The 22,655-nt window shown below is 36.7% G+C and overlaps 1 protein-coding gene across 2 annotated transcripts in view; it reads right to left on the minus strand.

Moving 5' to 3' along the window:
* The window catches only part of KLHL1 (kelch like family member 1), a 563,316-nt gene that overhangs the window by 314,957 nt on the left and 225,704 nt on the right, over positions 1-22,655 (minus strand). For both annotated transcript variants that reach the window (XM_036757924.1, XM_036757923.1), the window contains one exon: positions 13,682-13,878. In XM_036757924.1, coding sequence (XP_036613819.1) covers positions 13,682-13,878 — 197 coding nt within the window. The remainder of the gene's footprint in view (positions 1-13,681; positions 13,879-22,655) is intronic.

Raw genomic sequence — 22,655 nt, forward strand, 5'->3', positions numbered from 1 at the left:
CAACACACAGTTCTTAAGTGTCTACTATTAAAAAAAAAGCATTAATGACACAAAGACAAAAAAGACTAGATGTGCTGAAGGAAATTACATTCTCCTGGGCAGCCCTAGGGGTTTCTCAGGAGTTAAGCAACCCCTTCCTATGGACTTTTAGTTTATTGAGATGCTGCATGAGGCCCCATAAACATACTGGTGTAGCACAATTTTTGAGGGATCTTGAATTGCTTTCTATGGCAAATAGCATACCTCCGAAAATAAATAAATAAATCAAACAGTGCTAGACAAGTCCCACAGAAGTTTGGTTGAGACTCTTCCTCAAGGGAGTTTTGATCTCCCTTATTGGCAAAGAGATTTTCCACCTTGGAAATTTCATATACTAGTAAGTTAAATTACAAATTTTTCACATAGTCTCATATCCGATTCTCCAGGAAAGGAAAAGCATTCAGGTGTATTCTATGTGCATTTCCTCTATCTGGTATAGTTGCAGGCTGAGTTTTAAGTTGAAGAATATAGCTGAAAGTGCTTCAAAATGAATCACAAAACTGAATCAAAGAAAGAGATAGCCCTAGAGGGTTACTTCAATGATCCTAAAGCTTCTGGCATTTTCTTTATACACACACACACACACACACACACACACACACACACACAAAACACTCCAGAGACAACTAAGAAGTTCCTTATCTGTGCATTGACCATTTCATCTTACAGACTGTAGAAGGAATAAAAAGGTAGCTACTCTGTATTTAGGTGGGACAGCAGATAGAATACTGGGCTTGGAATCAAGAAGACTCATCTTCATGAGTTCAAATCCAGCCTCATATGCTTACTAGCTGTGTTACACTGGGCACATCACTTAACCCTGTTTGCCTCATCTATAAAATGAGCTGGAAAAGGAAATGTCAAACCACTCCAGTATCCCTGCCAAGAAAACCCCAAATGGGGTCACAAAGAGTCAGACACAACTGAAATGATTGAATAACAATCTGTATTTGATTCATAAGAAGAAAGGAAATGGACAAAGATGTTAACATAAAACTTTAGGTGAAAGTGTGTCAACATTAGAGTTAATAGTAATCAAGTAAAAGGACGTTAGCCATTGTAAGGAATGTACCAAGTTTCAAAATAGTAATGAAAAAGGGAAATATGCACATTATAACGGAAGGGCTAGGCTGCTAAGTAACAAAATGGATAGATAGAGTGCTGGGCTTGAAATCAGGAAGACTCGTCTTTCTGAATTCAAATCTGACCTCAGACATTTACCAGCTATGTTACCCTGGGTAAGTCACATAAGCCCTATTTGCTTCAGTTTCTCATCTGCAAAATGGGAACATGCTGGTGGGGGAAATGGCAAACCATTCCAGTCTCTTTACCAAGAATACCCCAAATGGGGTCATAAAAAGTCAGACATGACTGAAACAACTTAAGAATGACAATGGGGGGGGAGATTTAGAAGGAGGGGTAAGTTTGAGTACTGGCTTTGGATAAACCACTTTAGTTCAGAGGGCCTTGGTTTGTTTGTTTTTTTTCATCTGTGAAATAATCAAGATGGTCTCAGTGATCTCAGATTACTTGATTCAATGACTCCCACTAAATTAGGTACCGCAAAATCACAAAATCTAAATGTAAGATATCTCTAAATGAAAAAGGATGCTCAAAAAAAATGAAGTTCTGGCAAAACAATCTTAAATTATCCTGATGAGAAAGGGTAAAAAGTTCTTTTAATAAACTGGTATGACTGTACAGGAAGCTAATGAATTCAGACTTTAAAAATACATAAAGGAAGACAGAAAGAAGGTCACGATGTGAATACAAGAAAAAATTTAGCATGACTGTAAATACAATGTCAGTAAGTTTAAAACATGGAATCATCTGTGGCTTTTGATAAAAGGTTAAAGGCAATAAAAAAGTATTCTTCAAAAGCTATGTTTAGAGGAAGAATATGAATTAGGAAAAGTGCTATAATATTAACAGATGAGGAAAAACATAAGCACTCCATTCTTGTTCTTTATCCATTGTGTATACTGAGGAGAATGGTTTTAAAAACTGAAAATGTAAAAGAAAATTGAAGTCTAGGGTAAATGAAGAAGTATGAGTTTATGTAGCTCCTTTGTGTAGGTGGAAAAAAGGCTGAACTTAGAGACCCAGAGCGCAGAACTTCAATTGAATTTCCAGCCCTGTTTCATACGATCTCTATGACCTTAACAAATACTTTAAAATTTGTGAGCCTCAGTATTTTCATCCATGAAACAGATGACCTCTAAGGGTCTCGCCAGCTCTAGTTTTTTGGCCCCATGATCCTAGATAAGATCAGATTTCTAGGTCTCCAAAAATTATATCCCAAAACGCAGAAAGAAGATGGGATTGGGGGAGTTAGAGGAAGAATCATGGAGAATAAGAAACGAAAAGACAGTATGGAGATGAGTAAATGATTATTTTTTTTTTAAAGATGGGGAGGGGAATAAAATGAAGTAGATTCAGGAAACTACAGACCAATGAATTTAATGTTAATGCTAGGAATGACTCCAGAACAGATTTGATTACTAAATAGTTTAATTTTTGAGCACATAAAGGAGAGGTGGTCACTTGGAACTAGCACGGATTCTGAAAGAAGGGGAAAGATTTCCAAAGTAACCCAATTTCTTTCATCCTTCCTTTAAAAAAATGTTAGTATATTTTGTAGATTTCCATAGACAGAGAATACCTTGATTTTTCAAAGTTTTTCAAGATGGCCTGTATACCTGAAAAAATTCATATTTTTATCAATGTGAAGAATTTGTGCTGTGGGAGCTGCCTCCGTGAATGAATATCAAGCTACAAGCACTTATCTAAGGGTCACAGAGAAAAAGGTACAGGCTCAGGGTCACAAAACTGATAAGTATCTAAGGGAAGGTTTGAACACAGGTGTTCTGACTTCTAAGGCCTGGATTCTCTCTTTGTTAGGCTGTCTATGAGATGAGGAAAAAACATGATCTGAATAAAAAGTGGATTCTGTGGAACAAATATGCACAAAAATGTAGATTAAGCGATTTATGGAAGTTAGTGTCTAGTGGCATACCTCAAAGGCCCATAATTTACCCTTTTCCATTCAATATTTTTATTACCTTTTTTAATGAAAACATGGCAAGTATGCTTACCAAATATGTCACAGGAGTACAACTAGCAAAGTCCATTGCACACAGTGGGCACTCAATTAAGATTTGTTTGGGGTGGGGTGGAGCCAAGATGGCGACTGGAAAGCAGGGACTTGCATGAGCTCCCCGCCCCAGGTCCCTCTAAACACCTATAAAAAATGGCAGAACCCATGAAATAGCAGAGGGAAGCAGGGATCCAGCACAGGCCAGCCTGGATGGTCGCGGGGTAAGGTCCACTGCTGGGAGCAGAGCCCAGCATGAGCTGTGCTTGAACCAAGAGCTGGGCAGAACAGGCCCCAGTGCCCTGAATCAGTGAGCTGTGGCAATTACCAGACTTCTCAACCCACAAACACCAAAGACACCAGAGAAGGTTAGTGGAAAAAACTGCAAGGGACAGAGTGAAAGAAGTTTGAGGTACGGCCACCACCCTGGGGACAGCAGAGGTGGTTCAGCTCTGAGGACAGAACTACAGTGGCAGTTGCTTCAGGCCCCAGGCCCACCTGGTGGGAGGAATTAAGTGGAGGATCTGAGTAGGAGTGCAGAGCCAGCTTAAATCTGAGTCTGATCCAGGTTGGCAGTTCTTGGGGGAGGAGTAGTGCTGGTGTGGCAGAGCTGGTTGTGTAGAAATACCTCTGAAAACAACAGTGCATGCCCTCAAGCTTGGGACAAAGTACTCTATATTCTACAAGCAGTAGATGAAGAACTCAAGGGTAAAGTAAGTGGGCTGGGAACATGGCCAGGCAGCGAAAACAGACTCAGATTCAGACTCAGACTTTGGAATTTTTCTTTGGTGACAAAGAAGACCAAAACATACAGCCAGAAGTCAACAAAGTCAAAGAGCCTACATCAAAAGCCTCCAAGAAAAACATGAACTGGTCTCAGGACATGGAAGAGTTCAAAAAGGATTTGGAAAAGCAAGTTAGAGAAAGCAGAGGAAAAATTGGGAAGAGAAATGAGAAGGATGCAAGAAAACCATGAAAAACAAGTCAATGACTTGCTAAAGGAGACCCAAAAAAATACTGAAGAAAACAATACCTTAAAAAAATAGACTAACTCAAATGGCAAAAGAACTCCAAAAAGCCAATGAGGAGAAGAATACCTTGAAAGGCAGAATTATCCAAATGGAAAAGGAGGTCCAAAAGACCACTGAAGAAAATACTACCTTAAAAATTAGATTGGAGCAAGTGACTTTATGAGAAATCAAGATATTATAAAACAGAACTAAAGGAATGAAAAACTGGAAGACAATGTTAAATATCTCATTGGAAAAACCACTGACCTGAAAAATAGATCCAGGAGAGATAATTTTAAAATTATTGGACTACCTGAAAGTCATGATCAAAAAAGGAGCCTGGACAACATCTTTCAAGAAATTATCAAGGAGAACTGCCCTGATATTCTAGAACCAGAAGGTAAAATAGAAATTGAAAGAATCCACCAATTGCCTCCTGAAAAAGATCCCAAAAGAAAACTCCTAGGAATATTGTCACCAAATTTCAGAGCTCCCAGATCAAGGAGAAAATACTGCAAGCAGCCAGAAAGAAACAATTTGAGTATTGTAGAAACATAATCAGGATAATACAAGATCTAGCAGCTTCTACATTAAGGGATCAAAGGGCTTGGAATATCATATTCTGGAGGTCTGTGGAGCTAGGATTAAAATCAAGAATCACCTACCCAGCAAAACTGCTCCAATGCAAAATATGGATTTTCAATAAAATAAAGGACTTTCAAGCTTTCTCAGTGAAAAGACCATAGCTGAATAGAAAATTTGACTCTCAAACACAAGAATCAAGAGAAGCATGAAAAGGACAAGCCCTTTTGATGAATGGAGACAATGATCGTGTCCTCTTTCTTCCAGGTTAAATGTCATTTCCTCCGGCCTGCCCTCATGTGGTAAGACTTCCAGTCATTATCCCTTACTGTCTCATTACTCTCCTCTCATCCAAGAGGCTTCTCAATGGGGACAATTGTGGCACGGTAGAAAGAAAGCCATTTAGGAGATGGAGAAAATCCAGCCCTGGTTCTATTATTAAGTCACTGGTCTAAGTTGGGTAATTTCTCTTAGCCTGTTTCCTCATCAGCAAAATGAAGCATTTGGATTTCTAAGATCTCATGATCTCTGATGGAACGACAGTTCTAGACAAGACACAGGAATTTGTCAAGACGTTATCTTCCGTTCAAAAGCGGGGAAACGTTAAATCATTGCTCCCCCCTCCCCCCCGTTTTAGTGAGGTCACCTCCTGTTTTCTTGCAGATTTGTTTTTGGGAGATGGAACGGGAGAAAGAGTTTTTACTGGCATCGCAGCTTAAACAGCAGAAAAATATTCAGTTATCTAATTGGCAATTACTGTCTGCCATTTCACCGCATGCTTAGAAAATAGCAATATTGCAGAAAGCAAACTGACCATAGCTCAAGAGAGCATATATGCAAGCTATTATCTGACCAAGAGACAGTCTCACATTCAGCTACTCCAAAATGATCACTGGAGAGCTTGGAAAAAGCCTCCTCCGTGACCAGAAGAAGACCGGAGAGAGTGAGCTCTGTCACTTTGACCCAAGGCACCAGCTTTCTCTGGAGACCCCCGGTTCCAGAGTCTGTCCTCTCAGATCCAGGTCCAGAGAATTCATTTGTGAAACTGATTTAATGCTCTGTCAAGAACCTAAATAGATACCATGACATTTAAATAAATAATACGAATGGCAAAAAAAAATTGTTTAAAACTGAATTAGAAAAGATGTCTAATAATATAGAGGAAAGAAATAAAGAAATGATTCAGATTTATTTTTATATACAGTAATTGTGATCTGATTCTACCGTGGAATTCTTGGGGGGATAAAATCAAGAAATACTTATTTTTTAAATCATGTGTTTACTTAAGGATTAACTGGGGAAACTTTACTTAACAAAAATATATATTCAAGCAATCGTTTTATAAGCACAGTGCCTGGCACACAGTAGGTACTTAATAAATGTTCATTGATTAACTACATGTACAATCACAAGGGATGTACAAAAGACCTATACTTTCAGGTGACTATGAAATCAATGGGAACAAACCGTGTGACTGACAGAGCTATCAATAAAACTAATGCAATTATAGATCGCATAGAGTTATAGTGCCTAGATCTGGAGAGGTATATTATGTTCATTTCCAGAAAAGTATTTAAAAAATATTGATCAACTGAATTGTCAGAGGTAAAACAATTAGTCCTTTAAAATATTCTCATTCTTCCTCCTCTCCCTTCCCACAAAAGTCATCAAATGAGAGATTAAATGAACTGAAAAAAATTAAGACATGATAGATGTCTTCAAATATTTGAAGGAATGTCTCTCCAAAGTAGCTTGAGACATTCTCAAGTGGATAGAATGGGTGAATATTATAGGAAAGTAGATTTCTTATGAGTGATGGAATCTTTTTTTGAGTTGTCTAACAGAACTGATAATCTCATGTGGTAATGAAATTATGCTTTGGGGTGGGATGGGGACACCACTTGGAGGGAGAATATTTTGGTTTAAGTCTTAGCTCCATCACTTACAATGTTATCATAGATTAGTTCCTTGAACTGCAAACTTCCTCATCAATAAAGGTGTGTAATAATACCTCCCAAACAAGGCTGTAGTGAGACTCAAATGAGACAATAGTTACAAATGCATACTTTAATTTTTAAAGTATTTTAATATATAGTATTATTATTATTACTGTACACTCCATGACTGGGTGTATTAAAATAGAATGATGATCTCTCAGAGGTAATTTCAACATAGGGTAGAGATTGTATTAAATAATTTTAAGGTTTCTTCAAGCTCTTAAGGTTCTATGACTACATATTATAAGATAATATAAAAAACCAACAATAAATAGCCATTTAATTTTGGCAATGTTGCTGTAATTTCTGAATGACTTAAGAATGAATATCCTAAAGTATTTTTCACAGTTCAGTTATTTTTTTAATAATCTGTATCTTTTCCCTTTCTATAAAGGCCTATGTTTTGAGGCACTTTGTGGAAAAAATGAAACAAACTCATTTCTGATTAACACAAAAGATTTTCCCAAATCAATGTTTTGTTTTGTTTTGTTTTGTTTCCTATCATCTGAGGAACAACCTTGGAATCAGGAAGACCTAGAGTCAGGTCCCAATGGCTGTGTGACTTGTCAAGTCATTTAAATTCTCAGTGGCTTAGTCAACTTTCTAATAATATAGTTGCAGAACTTTTAAAAAATAATATTGATCAATTGAACTGTCAGAAGACAAGTTCTGTTAAATATGCCCATGCTCCCCACTTTCCTCACCTCTCCCAAAAGTCATAGAATGGGAAATTAAATGAATTTTAAAAACATGAACAAACAACAAATAAGATGTGATGGACTTCTTCAAATATTTGAAGGAATATCTCTATAAAGTAGCCTTAGACATTCTCTAGTGGATAGAACCTAGAAGAATAGATGAAAATTACAGGAAAGTAGATTTCTTCTCAATGAAGTAATTTGTTTAGAGCTATCCAATAACTGAATAGAATCTTAAGAACTTGAAAAGAACTTAAAAATTATTTAGTCCATTATCTGCCCCATGTGGAATCTCCTCTCATACATATCTGCACTAATAGAAGGATTTTCTCAATGGAAGTTGCATATGCAAGTGAAATCACAGATCCAATAAGAGCAAAATAAAACAAAAGCAAAGCAAAGCAAGACAAAATATTCTGTCAAACCATTTATTTTATATATTTTTAAAAATTGTGACTTTTGTAATAAAATTGCCTTTAATTTCCAGTAAAACTTCAGTTATTAAAAATACAAGAGAAAAATGTACAACATCTTAGAATATTTTAAAAACTCCTAATTTTAAAAGGCTTAGTATTATGACTTAAAGGCAAGACATCTAAGAATTTATATCCATGGCTATAATTTGAAAACAAGAAAACATTATTTATTATCCAAATTCTGTTCTAATCTCTGTTGCTCAATTGGGGCTAAGCATGACAGGAGGAAAAGAAAACAATGGAAAAGGAAGAAGAAAATTGACGAATTTAGAAATAAGTTCCATTTCTCTTTACTTATCTACTTCCATTTCAATAAATTCCACTTCAGAAAAATGTACCAAAAAGCTACATATTCATTGCTTACTGTATCTAGAACATTCTGAGAGGTGTCAAAGGAGATAAAAAAGTTAAAATGAACACCTGATAGGCTAGTAGCTTGATAAGATGTAAACATATTCAATAATTAACAACTACTGTATGATAATACGAAATATTATAAAACTTATATACTATAAAACATAATTATACTTTGACAATATCACACAAAAAGCTCTACTCAAATACTTTGATAGAACTGTGGTCTCATCAATTTGAGTACTCAGTCCAAGAATTCAATTTCTGGTTTATTAGAAAAGTTTATTAGGAAAGATAAGGCACAGTGCTAGCTTTCCAAGCAGTCCTGGTGACTATGAGAAATGGAAAATATGTTTTAAAATAAATCTTGGAATGAAGACACATAAATAAAGCTTATGTTCTTTTGCACGTAGGGCTGCAATAGCCATGAAGAGCAAGTGAGCTGCCTATAAGATTTGTTATTGCCACCTGACTTTGAAAGGACAGCTTTAGGAAGCAAACACTGATTCAAAAAAATCTTCATTCTCCACTAATAGCTCAATAGATTCTTCCACAGATACTGCTTTGTGGGGAGGTCCAGAGCCCCAAATCAGCAATTTGAAAATTGCTTCCATCTCTAAGGTGAACACTGTAAATGCTATATGCCATAAGGTGGCACAGAACAGAAATTGAAGTCAAAAGTCATATGGGAAGGTAAGAAAATAGAATGAACAGAAGTTTAAATCTATGGAGCTCTTTTTTTTCTCATCTTGGATCATATTTTATTCACCCTACCATTGCCTCACAGGCTATATAGTAATGCAAGGTCTCCCTCCCTTTGCCTGGGACTCTGTAATATGGATAGATAGGATGGAAGTAAAACTCAGATTTGAATACTGAACATATTCAAATACATGTTGCATAGTGATCTCTGAGTTATACGAGAGAGGATTTCAACATGGGGCAGACATTAGACTAAATGACCTTTAAGGTCTCTCTAAGCTATTAAGAGCATGTGATTATATTATATGAGATACTATCAAATGACCACAATTATTAAACATTTTAGAAATTTCAAATACAGTTGCATTCAGATTTCAATGGAGTAGTGAATATCTAATAAGCAAATTCCCTCTACCAGCGAAGATCTGCCTTCTCTGCAATTTACAGTAGAAAAGAATAACTTAGTTTCTGAGAAACCAGATGTTTTTTAACTCTGAAACAGGTTTTATCCACTGTGAAATACGGTGCCTGTCTTTCTTCATTTAAATCTACAGATGGATTGATAGAAAAAGAGATGATACATAAAAAAGAAAATAGATATGCTCATATAATGCCAAGACAACATAGCTAATTTTTCCAAACCTAAAGCATTCCTGAATCCAAGTATGTAAGTCAAAAACTATTCTTAATACTGATTTCATTCATTCACAAAAATCCCTACTCATTACAGCACTTTGATTACATTAATGAAGTCTTACCAATGATTTTTATAAGACAAATAAAATATAGCCACCAGAGGAGGAAACACACACTCGGATAAATATGTGTGTGTGTGTGTGTGTGTGTGTGTGTGTGTGTGTGTGTGTGTACATATACATATATATATGTATCTGTGTGTAAAAAAATTATACATCACCATCATCATCACGTAAAAACAAGCCAAGGGAGAAAAGAAATTTCAGAAAAGATAATCTTCCATGACAACAATCTCCCTATATTGTCTGTAATTCAAATCAAGGGAATAATAGCAAATTTCTGTAGTACCTTTTCATTCTCACACTGAAGAAGTGGTAGACTCAGGGGTCAGGTGATGCTGGCACATGCTTACCTCTGTGTGTGTGTGCGCGCGTGTACATGTGCGCATGTGTGTGTGTATCTTTCAAAACTTTAAATTCAAAGTATTGTTGAACAAGGTACTGTTCCTGACATCAAGGACTTTCAATTTAAGAGTCAAACATTTTTTAAATCATTTATTTAAATTTATTTAATTATTAAATTATTTAAATCATTAATTTAGCTATGGTGTTCTAAATGAGAAATGATTATCCAATTATAAAGTAGTGGGCATCCTACTGGAGGGACTAAATCATAGCAATCTTCACATTTGCACTATAAATGAAATCAGAAGACAAAAGGAATTTGCAGCTCTTCTGGTTCTCCTTACAAAGGAAAATAAAGAAACTGAATTGGCAGAGCTGGTTTCAATCATAAATCAAAAGACAACAATAAATATATAATGGGTTTTGGTGAGGTCTTTTTGTGGTGTACATAGGAAGCATTTGCAAAAAGAACACCAGAAAATAATTGTATCTTTTGGATAGCTATGCATATACACATAATACACACATAAGTGCACAATACAGCATATGTACAGTACACATATTTATGAATGTATGCGCACAGACACATGCATACCTATATTCATATACAGGATTATGGTTTCTAAACCAGCTGCCATAGGCAATGTAGTATTTACTGATTTTTATAAATGTTCTATGCCCCTATACAACATAAATTCCTCAAGAATAAGAACTACTTAATTTTTGTCTATCTCTAGCACCTGGCACAGTACATTAATTGGATTGAATTTCCTAAATTCCTAAATTTCCTTAAAAAATAGTCATGATAACTGGATGTGAAGCTTTTCAGATATCTATAAGACTTTAACCTTATTGTTTACCTCTGAGCCATTTTTTCCCCACAATGTTTGCCATCTTCTCCATGTCCACTGAATACTTCATTTTGGATGGTTTTGTTGAAATCTTCCTAGAATTTCCCTACCTCCTCATCATTTCTAACAGATGTTAGAGTACTCAAAATTGCAAGATGTATTGAGAATAACAAAGATTATTGTGGTATTATCTCCCATGATCTAGACTTCTGTTAGTATAGTCTAAGATAGATTGATTTTTTGTCAATAAATATCACAATATTGATTCATTTAAAACTTAAGTTAATTTGAAACTTGCTGGTCAGTTTCATCTGAATTGTTTGCTGGTACTGGTCTCTGCCATGTTGTTGTTCAATCATGTCTAACTCTTTGTGACCCTGTTTGGGGTCTTCTTGACAAAGATACTGCAGTGGTTTGACATTCCCTACACCAGCTAATTTTACAGGTGAGGAAACTGAGGCAAACAGGATTAAGTGACTTGCCCAGAATCACATAGCTAGTAAGGGTCTGAGGTGAGATGAGTGTTCCTGACTTCAGGTCCGCCACTCTATCCAAAGTGCCATCTAGTTTATATATGTGTGTTTATTATGTATGTATATATAGGCCATATATGTATATGTACATATGCATATGTACACATATGCACGTACATGTGTACATATAGATACACACAATATACATATATATACAAGCATATATGATATATACACATATATAAATATATGCATATATACATATACATACAATTGACATAGCAGCCATGACTGAATCTGTCATAATGGATGAGATCTCTGAGGAAAATGATGTACAGAAAGGAGAGGAGGGGCTTGGGAATGATTCTTAAGAAATGTTCATTTTCAGGAAGGAATAGAAACAATTGGAATCAGCAAAGCAGATGAGGGAGGAACATCAGAACATAGAGCAAGAATTTTAAAAGTGTAACCATGTTAACCAGAAAGGGGAAGAAGAGAGATGCAAGAAGGTGGTAACCAAGAGTATACTGTATATTCAAAAGGCAATGGTAAACAAGGAATGAGATAAGACTACTGAATTCAGTAATTTAAAATACAGCTTTCAAAGAGAAGTTTCAATATCATGGTAGGGTGAGAAGCAAGATTTCAGAGATCTAAGGATTGAGAGGGAAATGTGGAAATTGACATAGCATGTATAGATCATAATTGCACATTAGTGAGAATGGTTATCATATCAGCCACTGAACATCTATGCTTCTATAGAATGAACATCTTTGAGCATTCAAAAAATAGTAGCTATACTTGTTGGTAAACTGCTTAACAACTCAGGCAGCTGCATGGAAAACATTTTTATTACTGAACAAATTATTTCAATCTAGAGCAGAAGGGACCATCCTCCCTTTGGTAGGGGAGCATATTATTCTTTAGCTTGGCAAGGCAGAACTTGCTAATTGTATTAAAACATACATAATTAAATGAATGTGGTTGGACTTTCATATTGTAACTGATGAAATGCTTGGCTATGTTGATTTTAAATGTTTCATAAATTTTAAAACTGGAGCTCGATCTTGTCTGGGAAGATTGCTAAAGTAGGAATTAACAATGGAATTACAAATTCTGTATCTCGCCCTACATTTTTATATTTTAATTTATTTCAATAATCTGATTAAAGGATTGAACAGAGTAAAACAGAAATAATCTTGAAAGTATACCTAAGAATACCAATTAGAAGAGTATTATACTGTCTGATCATAAGTAATTTGTCAATTTAAAAAAAACCTATTGTATCTGGTCTAAATCAGATTTTCTTCTCTGCTTAGTAGGAATTTCTCCAAGATTTCTAATTTTAATCATAACTGGGAAAGGAAGAGTTCTTTAATATCTAGTAAAGAAATCTTAATAAATAATAAGTAATAATAATAGCAAGGTGGTTTACATAAGACTGTGATAATCTTACAGTTATATAAGAAGTAAATAATAGATAATGAAAAGATGGGCCCAAATTACATTAACACTATGTACTGATGATTAAACACACAGACCACTGCAGAAGGAAATGGCAAATGACTTCAGTTAGTTTGCCAAGAAAACCCCACGGAAAATACTGTTGTGATATGGTCCATGGGGTCACAAAGAGTCAGATACAACTAAATTAACAAAGACAAACATAATCATAGCTTAAAACTAACATGAAAAAACAGAATAAAATACTGATAGATTTGTTGGCACCTGAAATGAACAAGCTACATTTGTGTGTGTGTGTGTGTGTGTGTGTGTGTGTGTGTAGGATGATAAATATATGTGTGTGTGTATATGTGTATTATATATGTGTGTGTGTGTACATATATATGTATACGTACAGAGAGAAAGACTCATCTATAAATACATCTGATCAAACAGCAATAAAGTATTCATTATACAATGGTTGTGAAATGATAACATATTGTTATGCCATACACATTGTATGCTATCGGGTTGTGATTTCATCAATGCAAAAAACCCTTGGCACCAGAATGCCTTCTACCAATACAACCCATTTATGACTGTAAATAAGTATACGTGTAGCTCTATATATCTAAAGCACATAGGACTTATAACATACCTAGCATCAAACAGCTAGTGCTAAAGGTAGGATCTGGACCTAGTCTTCCTGAATCCAAATTCAGAGTTTCAGCCACTATAAGCTATTGCCTTTGCCCATATTATATGATGCATTAAATAACAGCACTAGATTATTCAATACATTGTATGTGTCTGTAGTTACAGTACTTCTCTATTATGGAAATTTATAGTAAGACTTTCTTACCATTGTGTAGCTATGGGCCACCTTCATGAGTTCAATACACCCCTGAGCATCTGCAAATGCTCGGATTCCTAAACAGTTTGATGGATGTAAAAGCTTCATGAGAAAATGACAGCACACTTCTACTACTTGAGGAAGCTGAAGAAGGCAAGCAGCAGCAAGAAGATTTTCAATAGTGTCTTCCTTTAATTCCAGGCAACCTGAAAATAAGTTAAGAGACTCATGAAATTCTCTCTCTCTCTCTCTCTCTCTCTCTCTCTCTCTCTCTCTCTCTCTCTCTCTCTCTCTCTCTCTCATTTATAACATAGCTAAGTGAAATTGTATGCATTAATGTAATACTGGAAATCAAAGTTACACTGAGTTGATGAAGGAAAATGAGTATCCGAAACCAGAAGGAGTTGCCATTTATTATAAGAATAGTAGCCCCTCCAGCAGTAGCTACTACTGTCTCATGATTTAGAATTTTAAAAAAGACATGAACTCAGTTTAGGACCTTTGAGTACAAGTTTATGGCACTTCAGAGTATCTGGCTGTATATAAACTTGAACAAAAGGTTCTTAGACAGTCCAATTGATTTTACTTTATTTGAATTCAAAGTTTTGGAGTGCCTTCCACTGGGAAGTCAAAATGTCCCATCTTCCTTGGACCATGGCCTCCAAGATCAGTGATTCTTATTGTTTTTTTTTTTAATCCTAATGATTCCCTTTCCAAACGCTCACTTTCCACATTATAATCCATATCACCAAAATATTAAAATAACTCAGATAGTTTTATTGTAACAACAACCTTACCAATGAATATTTATTTAGAATGCTGAAGTTCTGAAGCCCTTCTAGTTAACAGAGTAATTCTTAAAGACTGTGAAGTTAGGAGTTCGGCAGAAGAACCCAGGAGTTGGATACTTATTCATTAACCAAAATTCAAAAGATAAGCACCAAGCACCTAAAATAATCAAAACCCAGTAACAGTGGGATACAAACAGTTACAGACATGCCTCACAACTTACAAAATAATGGAGGAGAAAATACATATACACAAATAAATATAGTACTAATTTATGATAAATACATAAGAATTACTAGCTTTTAGATTTTTTTTATTTTTACTTTATAACACTCAATCCCACACATCTTTGAGTTCCAAATTTTCTTGCCCTCCCTCCCCTCCCCCCAAGATGGCATGGAATCCGATATATGTTCTACATATACGTTCACATTAAACATATTTACACAATAGTCAAGTCATAAAGAAGAACCATCAATGGAATGAATCATGAGAAAGAAGGAACAAAATAATAAAAAAAAAGATATAGAAAAAGAGAGAAGATAGAGTCCTTCAATTTGCATTCAGACTGCATAGTTCTTTATCTGATTATAGATAGCTCTTTCCATCATGAGACCTTTGGGGCTGTCTTTGAACCTTGTGTTGCTAAGAAGAGCCAAGTCTATCAAAGTCATCATAGAATCAATATGTCTGTGGTTGTATACAATGGTCTCCTGGTTCTGCTCTGTAGGGAGTTAGGGCCGACCCCGGGGCTGCTCAGACCCTAGCACTTGGCCTGTTTCCTGGGTAATACCAGACAGGCTTAGTAGGAGTTGGAACGGTAGGCGCCCAGAGGAAAGACTTCCATCCCTAGCAGCAGCCCCCCTAACAGCACCCCCCTCCTGCTCTGATAGCCATCCTTTCTCATGCAGGCAGAGTCCATTCACCAAGGACTCACAGGCCCAGAAGGAGGAACACAGCAGGCCACTACCCAATGCTCTTGAACCAGTGCCTAACACAAACATGCTTTAATTAATGGGAACTTCTTTGATACTTTACAAGGGCATCCTGCCCCATGCCTCACATAGCTCATACAGCTCTGATATCAGCTGGCTACATGCCTGAGCCTTCCCATACCTCCGTAGATACTGTAGGACAGCACCCCGTCCTGTTCCCATACTTACTACAGCCCTAGTTTTCCCATACGCTTGTAGGCAGCATAGTTTACAATAATCCAGATTCTTCCCACCAGATATCGCTACTAATCTAAGTGCAACAATACATTACTGAAGCACATCCCTTTTTTCCCATGCTTTCATCCCCTTGAACACCTGCTTCTGCTTATGTAGTGCAAAACCCTATAAAACTGGATAATGTCTGCCAATAAAGCGGAGTTATAATCATCATTGCTCCCGCCTCATCATTGCGTACTGAGACAGGGCAACTTGCTGGCCAAGACCCTAACACTGCTCCTTTCACTCAGCATCATATCATGTAGGATCTTCCCATTTCTTATAGCAAAATGGTATTCTATTACATTCATATACCACAACTTGTTTAGCCTTTCCCCAATTGATGGGCATCCCCTTGATGAAGACAGTAGTTGTAAAGATTTTCTCCCAATTTTCTGCTTCCTGCCTGATCTTTGTTGTATTGGCTTTGTTTATACAAAAAACTTTTCAATTTAACATAATCAAAACTATCCATTTTACATTTTGTAATGCTCTCTATCTCTTGCTGGGTCATGAATTCTTCTCTTTCCCATAAATCTGACAGGTAAACTATTCTTTGCTCTCCCAAATTGCTTATAGTATCAGCCTTTATTCCTAAATCATAAACCCATTTTGACTTTATTTTGGTATATGGTGTAAGATATTGGTCTAGGCCCAGTTTCTGCCACACCATTTTCCAATTTTCCCAGCAGTTTTTGTGGAATAGTGAATTCTTAGTCCAGAAGCTGGATTCTTTGTGTTTATCAAAGATTAGATTGCTATAGTTGTCGACTACTGCAACCTGTGTACCTAACCTATTCCACTGATCCACCACTCTGTTTCTTAGCCAGTACCAAATAGTTTTTATGACTGCTGCTTTATAGTATAGTTTAATATCTGGTATGGCTAGGCCACCTTCATTAGCACTTCTTTTCATTAATTCTCTTGATATTCTGGACCTATTGTTCTTCCAGATTAATTTTGTTGTTACTTTATCCAGCTCAGTAAAATAATTTTTTGGTAGTTCAATTGTTATGGCACTGAATAAGTAAATTAATTTAGGTAAAATTGTCATTTTTATTATATCATATTTGCTTGGCCTAACCACGAGCAAGTGATGTTTTTCCATTTGTTTAGATCTGACTTTATTTGTGTGACAAGTGTTTCATAATTGTGTTCATGTCAGCCCTGTGTTTGTCTTATGAGAATTATTTTTAAAAGTGTTATGAGGATTCAAAGAAGAAAGCTATGAGAATTCAGTTGCTGACACTGCCAAACACCTCTTTGAACTTTTCCAGATGTTATAATCAATTTATGATCCCTTAATGGACCAAAACAACAGTTTGAGAAACTTTGTTTCTACAATGGTAAGGTCACTCCTATTGCATATTCTCCATTTGGAAAATAATTTTAAACAATACAATGCACAAGCTTTTAGAAACTAAACAAACAAGAAAAGGTTTTATCATACTTGGTTCATCAAAATTTAGTGAGGGATATGCTATAATGAGAAGGTACAATCAATTTAATTCACCAAACATTTATCAAGTTCCAAGTTATTCATTATACTTTGCTAGGCACCGGAGATACAAAGCCAAAAACAAATAGCCACTACCTTTAAGGAGATTGCAGTGTGTCAGAGATATAGAGAATGAAGGTACCCTTAACAATAATTAGAAAGTTAGGAAAAGGGGAAGGTTTGAGGGGAAAGATAATGATTTCAATTTTGAACATGTTGAGTTTAAGATGTCTACTGAACATCCAGTTTCAGGTTTTCAATAGTGAGTTGGAGACATGAAACTGGAAGCTGAGGGAGAGGTAAGGGATGGCAAACTTGACCTGAGAATCATCAGCATAAAGATGGTAACTAAACTCATGGGAGTTGATGAGATGACCAATGGAAAAGGATTGAAAAAGAAGACAAGAGAGTCCAGCATGGAGCCCTAGGGGACACATGATGATGACTCTGATGAAGATCCAGGAAAGGAAGCTGGGAAGGAGGGATCAGACAGGTAACAGAAGAAGCAGTATTATCATAGAAATCTATCAAGAAGAGAATATCAAGGAGAAGAGAGTGATCGAGTGTCAAATTCTTCAGAGAAGGCAAGAAGGAAGAGAGGACCAGAGAAGGTGGCAGACAGGAAAGAGCTGAGGCCTGAATAACATTATTCCTTCTGGTGAAGCGATCTTTCTCAGAATAATATGTGTTGCCTCAGAATAATGTTTGTTCCAAAACTGATAGAAAAAAGCTAAATTTTATTTTGAGGTTAATGAAAATAATGTTGTAATTTTTCTTCCCATCAATTTCCTGGACCCCCTGAAATCTATTTATATATCCACTAAGGGTCTGTGAGTCCCAGGTTAAGAAATTCTTCTTTAGATCTTCTGTAATTACATCGACTCTAGCTTAAGTGTCAGGACAGAAACCTCATTTGGTCTTTTTTTTTCCTCTGACTACTCTTCTCAAATAAGAACTCATAGGCAATGGCATTTGACAGCACAGCTGGCTCTCCCTTCAGTGCCCATGTTTTGTTTTGTTTTTTTGGCCTACTTGGGAAACTTAAGATGTGAAAGAAAAATGGGGACTCCTGACTTCTAAAATGTTTTAGACTTCTAACTCAGTTTACCTAATTTGATCTGACAAGAGCAAATTCTCTTCCTGCAACTCAATACTTACCTTTCCGAGCTGTGAAAATCTTCCTATGATTAGTGAGAGAAGTTGTCAACTTGGAGCAATGTATTTTTCTAAGTCAGCCTTTTTCTTAAACATATATCTGTGTGTTTGTGTGTGCGTTTGTATAATATATGTATATGTATGTATATATATATATACACACACACATATATATAGTATTATCATATTACTTTTAAAGATCCTATATAACATATTTTCAATAGTCTACCTTTTGCAACACCTGTTATCTCCCTTTTTTGGGGGGGCCGGGGCGGGGGGGGGACGCAGAGCAATTGGGGTTAAGTGACTTGCCCAAGGTCACACAGCTAATAAGTGTGTCAAGTGTCTGAGGCCGCATTTGAACTCAGGTCCTCCTGACTCCAGGGCCACTGCTCTACTCACTGCACCACCTAGCTGCCCCAACGCCTGCTATCTCAATGGAATTTAAGATTTGTGTTGAAAACTACTCTAGCAAACTCTCAGCAAACCTAAAGCAAATCACACCTTCTCTTAGCTACTTATTGTCTCTATGATCTCATGTAGAAATACAAATTCTGGGCAATTCTTGATCTTTCCTTTCTTTTCTCTTCTGCCCTTATAACTGATCAGATGTCAAGATATCAGTGTACTTTTCCCCTTCCTTGTCCACCATCTCCTATCCTTGGATTCCTTTGGGACTTTCCACCCTTTCATCTTGTAATCTGAAGTTACTTGTTCCACTGTTCAGGTGCATATGAATGCAAATGAGCAGATTCCTGTCATCACTGTAACATAATCAGTAGTGGTTCCTACCTTTTGCCTGGTAAATCTTAGTGGAAATCCAAGTTGCTATCAATTTCTGATCTTTTAATTTCTCTTCTTTCCTCTTATGAAAATTAGACCTCTTTTCTTTACTTTCAGAAAGGTAGGGAAGGGATGAAGAAAAAGGGACAAGACATCAGGTAAGAATAGAATTTAGTGAACATATCTACTTGAGCTGTCAGCCAGACCAGTAAGACAAGATTGCACTTACATTATTTTGTGTAACTTGCCCGTAGCTACCTGGTAAACTTCCTTTAAAACTCAACCTTGTTTTCTCTTAAGGAAAGGAAAAAAAGGGGGGGGTTCCTGAACCTCGAATAAAAGAAACAGGGGTATAAAAATGATCCTGAGTAAAGATTGGGTTGACAGTAGCAGTCTATCTCAGGAGCACAAGAAGTAGGGAAGTTGGAGTGATGGGAAACGTGAAAACCCGAGCTGAAGCAGAGGATAGAGCCCATCAGCTAAGAATTTTGATTTCTTCCCATTGGGAGTTTTCTCTGCTATTTTTACCTATTTATTTTTAACTAAAGTAAGCTGGAATGAATTTATATTAAATAATAGGCATTGGGCAGCTGAAAGAACTGAAATTTTGAAGTTAAAAGACCTAGGTTGGAGTCTTAGCTCTGATCTTTGCTAGTTGTGTAGCCTTGGGACAAACCTCTCCAAACTTGATTTTTATTCTCTTTAAAATGGGGATACTATTTGAATAATTTACGTATGGTTGTTGCTGTGAGGAAAATGTTTTGTAAACTTCAAAGAGCTATATAAATGTGACCAATTCTATGTCATTGTTAGTACTGACTTTTTAAGTTTACTTCTCTCTAGAACTGCATGGCTTTGGCATTGGGAGCATGGACTTCTTCCCCTGGGGGTAGGGGTGGGGTAACACTAATGGTCCAATTGGTCTCAAAAAATACTATCTGGCAAACACTGAATTGAAGAAATTAGTTCTAATGTATATGTTCTTATTAATCATTCTATGGGAAGAAAGGGGATGGGCAAAGAACAAGGGAGGATCTTCATCTATCTATCTTGAACAACTTGCCATTAGTACTTTTTCAGTGCTCCCTACACCACCATTTCAACAACAAATAGATTAGAGTAGATTAAACTATGCTAAATGCTGGTTTTATAAATTCAACTAAAAACAAAGCCCCCTTTCTAAAGGGGCTTGTGTTGTATTTGTCCTTTGTTCTCATGACATCAGGGAGATGATGACATGACTTGTAGTTGACTTTGAGTGAGGGAGGGCTGCGCAAGGTCACCAGCCTCACTTTCTCCTCCTGAGCCATCTGGGTCCAATGGCCGGATATTCATCAGGATGACTGAAGATGGCCCAGGATGCAGTGGGAGACCTTGTCCCTTTTAGGCTAAGGTCTTTTCAAGTTCTCACTTTGAGGTAGGTAAAGCCCCTTCAGTGAATAGGCCTCTAAAGGAGCTTGAATGCTAATGAAAGAATGCAGCATATAAAAGGGAGATGAAAGGACAGTCATCACCCTATCTGGGGTTCTTTTGGCATTGACATTGGAATGGTTTGCTGTTTCCCTCTCCAGCTCTTTTAATAGAGGAGGAACTGAGGGAAACAGGATTCAGTGACTTGCCTAGGGTCACAATCACAAGTTAGTAAGTCTCTGAGGCCAGATTTGAATTTAGGGAGATGAGTCTTCCTGACTCCAGGTCTGGTGCTCTATCCACTGTGCCACCTAGCTGCCCTTAAGACTATGGCCTAAACTACAACCAACGTATCCTTGTGATAGATCACATAATACATGAATCGTAAAAGCAAAAGCTTGGCTCTGGACCTCTAAGGCTGTGAGGCATAGAAGACAAACACCTAGATTCAAATCTTCCTTCTGAAACACCTTGAGTATGCCACCCTGGGTAAATTACATAAACTCTCAGTATCTTTAGACAACTCTCGAAAACGACAAATTACAGAGTATTTCCTGATCTGCATTGGTGGAGAGAGTTTCCACACTAGGAGTTTCCTACAAAGGTAACTAAAACGGAAATGACTCAAGTAATGAAGATTCAATGCACCAATATATCTGCCTTTTCATAACTCCATGACACTAATACATCTCCTCTTAATTCAGTCAGCAAATATTTATTTTTTTAAATTTTTTTATTTACTTAATTTATTTAATATATTTAGTTTTCAGCATCGATTTTCACAAGAGTTTGAATTACGAATTTTCTCCCCATTTCTACCGTCCCGCCCACTCCAAGATGGCATATATTCTGGTTGCCCTGTTCCCCAGTCAGCCCTCCCTTTCAGCAAATATTTATTAAGCACTGTATTAAATGCTAGAGATGCAAAGAGAGGCAAAAACAGTCCTCAAAGGACTCATTTCCTAATGTGGGAGGAAGAATTCACTATGTGCATACAAGATAGATACAGGATAGATGAAAGGTGATCAGTCTAATGGGAAGTTTCACACTAGCATTGGGGGAAAGTGCAATAAGCATTTACATAGCACTTACTATGTTCTTGGCACTTTGAAAATATTATCTTTGATCCTCACAACATCCCTGGGAGGTAGAGACCATCCAGTCAACCTTACACCTTAATAAAAATCTTTTCTGGGACATTCCTAAGAAGTGACCCTCTAATTTTTGATTAAAGATGTCCATTTTATAGTTCAAGACATTGTGGCAAGCAGAGATTGAGTAACTTGCCTGGGGTTAAACAGTGAAGGGTCTGAGGTTTGACTTGAACTCAGATCTTCTTGATTCCCTGTCCAGCATTCACTGGTCCACCTAGCTGCCTCCTGCCTGGGAAAGGCTTCTTGCAGAAGGCTGGATTTTGGCTGACACTTTCAGTTCATATGTATAGTACTACTAGTAAAGATTCAGATCCCTTTCCATCTGTCTTTTGAGCTTCTTTCCCATCTAATCTCAATCACACAGGCTGGATAATAAGTAGAGCAGAGGACCAGCTGGCATAGTGAAGTATCTACCTCCCAGCATGGTTGTGAGGTTAAAATGAGCTATTTGTAAAGTGTTTTGCCGTAGTTAAAGATTTATATTAAAGCTATTATTATTACAATCCAATTCAATGTTGTCCTTTCTTCCCAGTCCCCATGGCCTATTCCTTTCCCTTGTAGAATATAAACTCTTTGAAGGCAGGGACTGTTTGATTTTTTTCTCTTTATTGTCATTGTATAGCACTGTGTCTGGCATATAGGAGGCATTTAATAAATGTTTGTTGATTTCTTCAGTCTATCTACTTCAGATCCATAGAACCTGCCTGCTTTTCCTTCTGATGTAGATGTTCTCTGTTCCAGGTGGCTGCTATCTTCTCTGTCCACACCATCTGCTCTTTTTCCATATGACTGCTTGCTCTTTCTTCCCCATTTGTGCATGTCTCCCCAGTATGACTGTGCATCTATATGCAAGGCAACTTTCTCCACGGAGTAGCAGCATTACCCATCAGAATTGTGGAAAGTTTGAATTGAATGCAAAGGTAATATCTATGAAATAATCTATAAATAACCTTTAAAATGTATGAGCACAAAGATTTTTATTT

This window comes from Trichosurus vulpecula, chromosome 4 (genome assembly GCF_011100635.1).
Source record: "Trichosurus vulpecula isolate mTriVul1 chromosome 4, mTriVul1.pri, whole genome shotgun sequence".
In the NCBI taxonomy this organism is placed as follows: Eukaryota; Metazoa; Chordata; class Mammalia; order Diprotodontia; family Phalangeridae; genus Trichosurus; species Trichosurus vulpecula.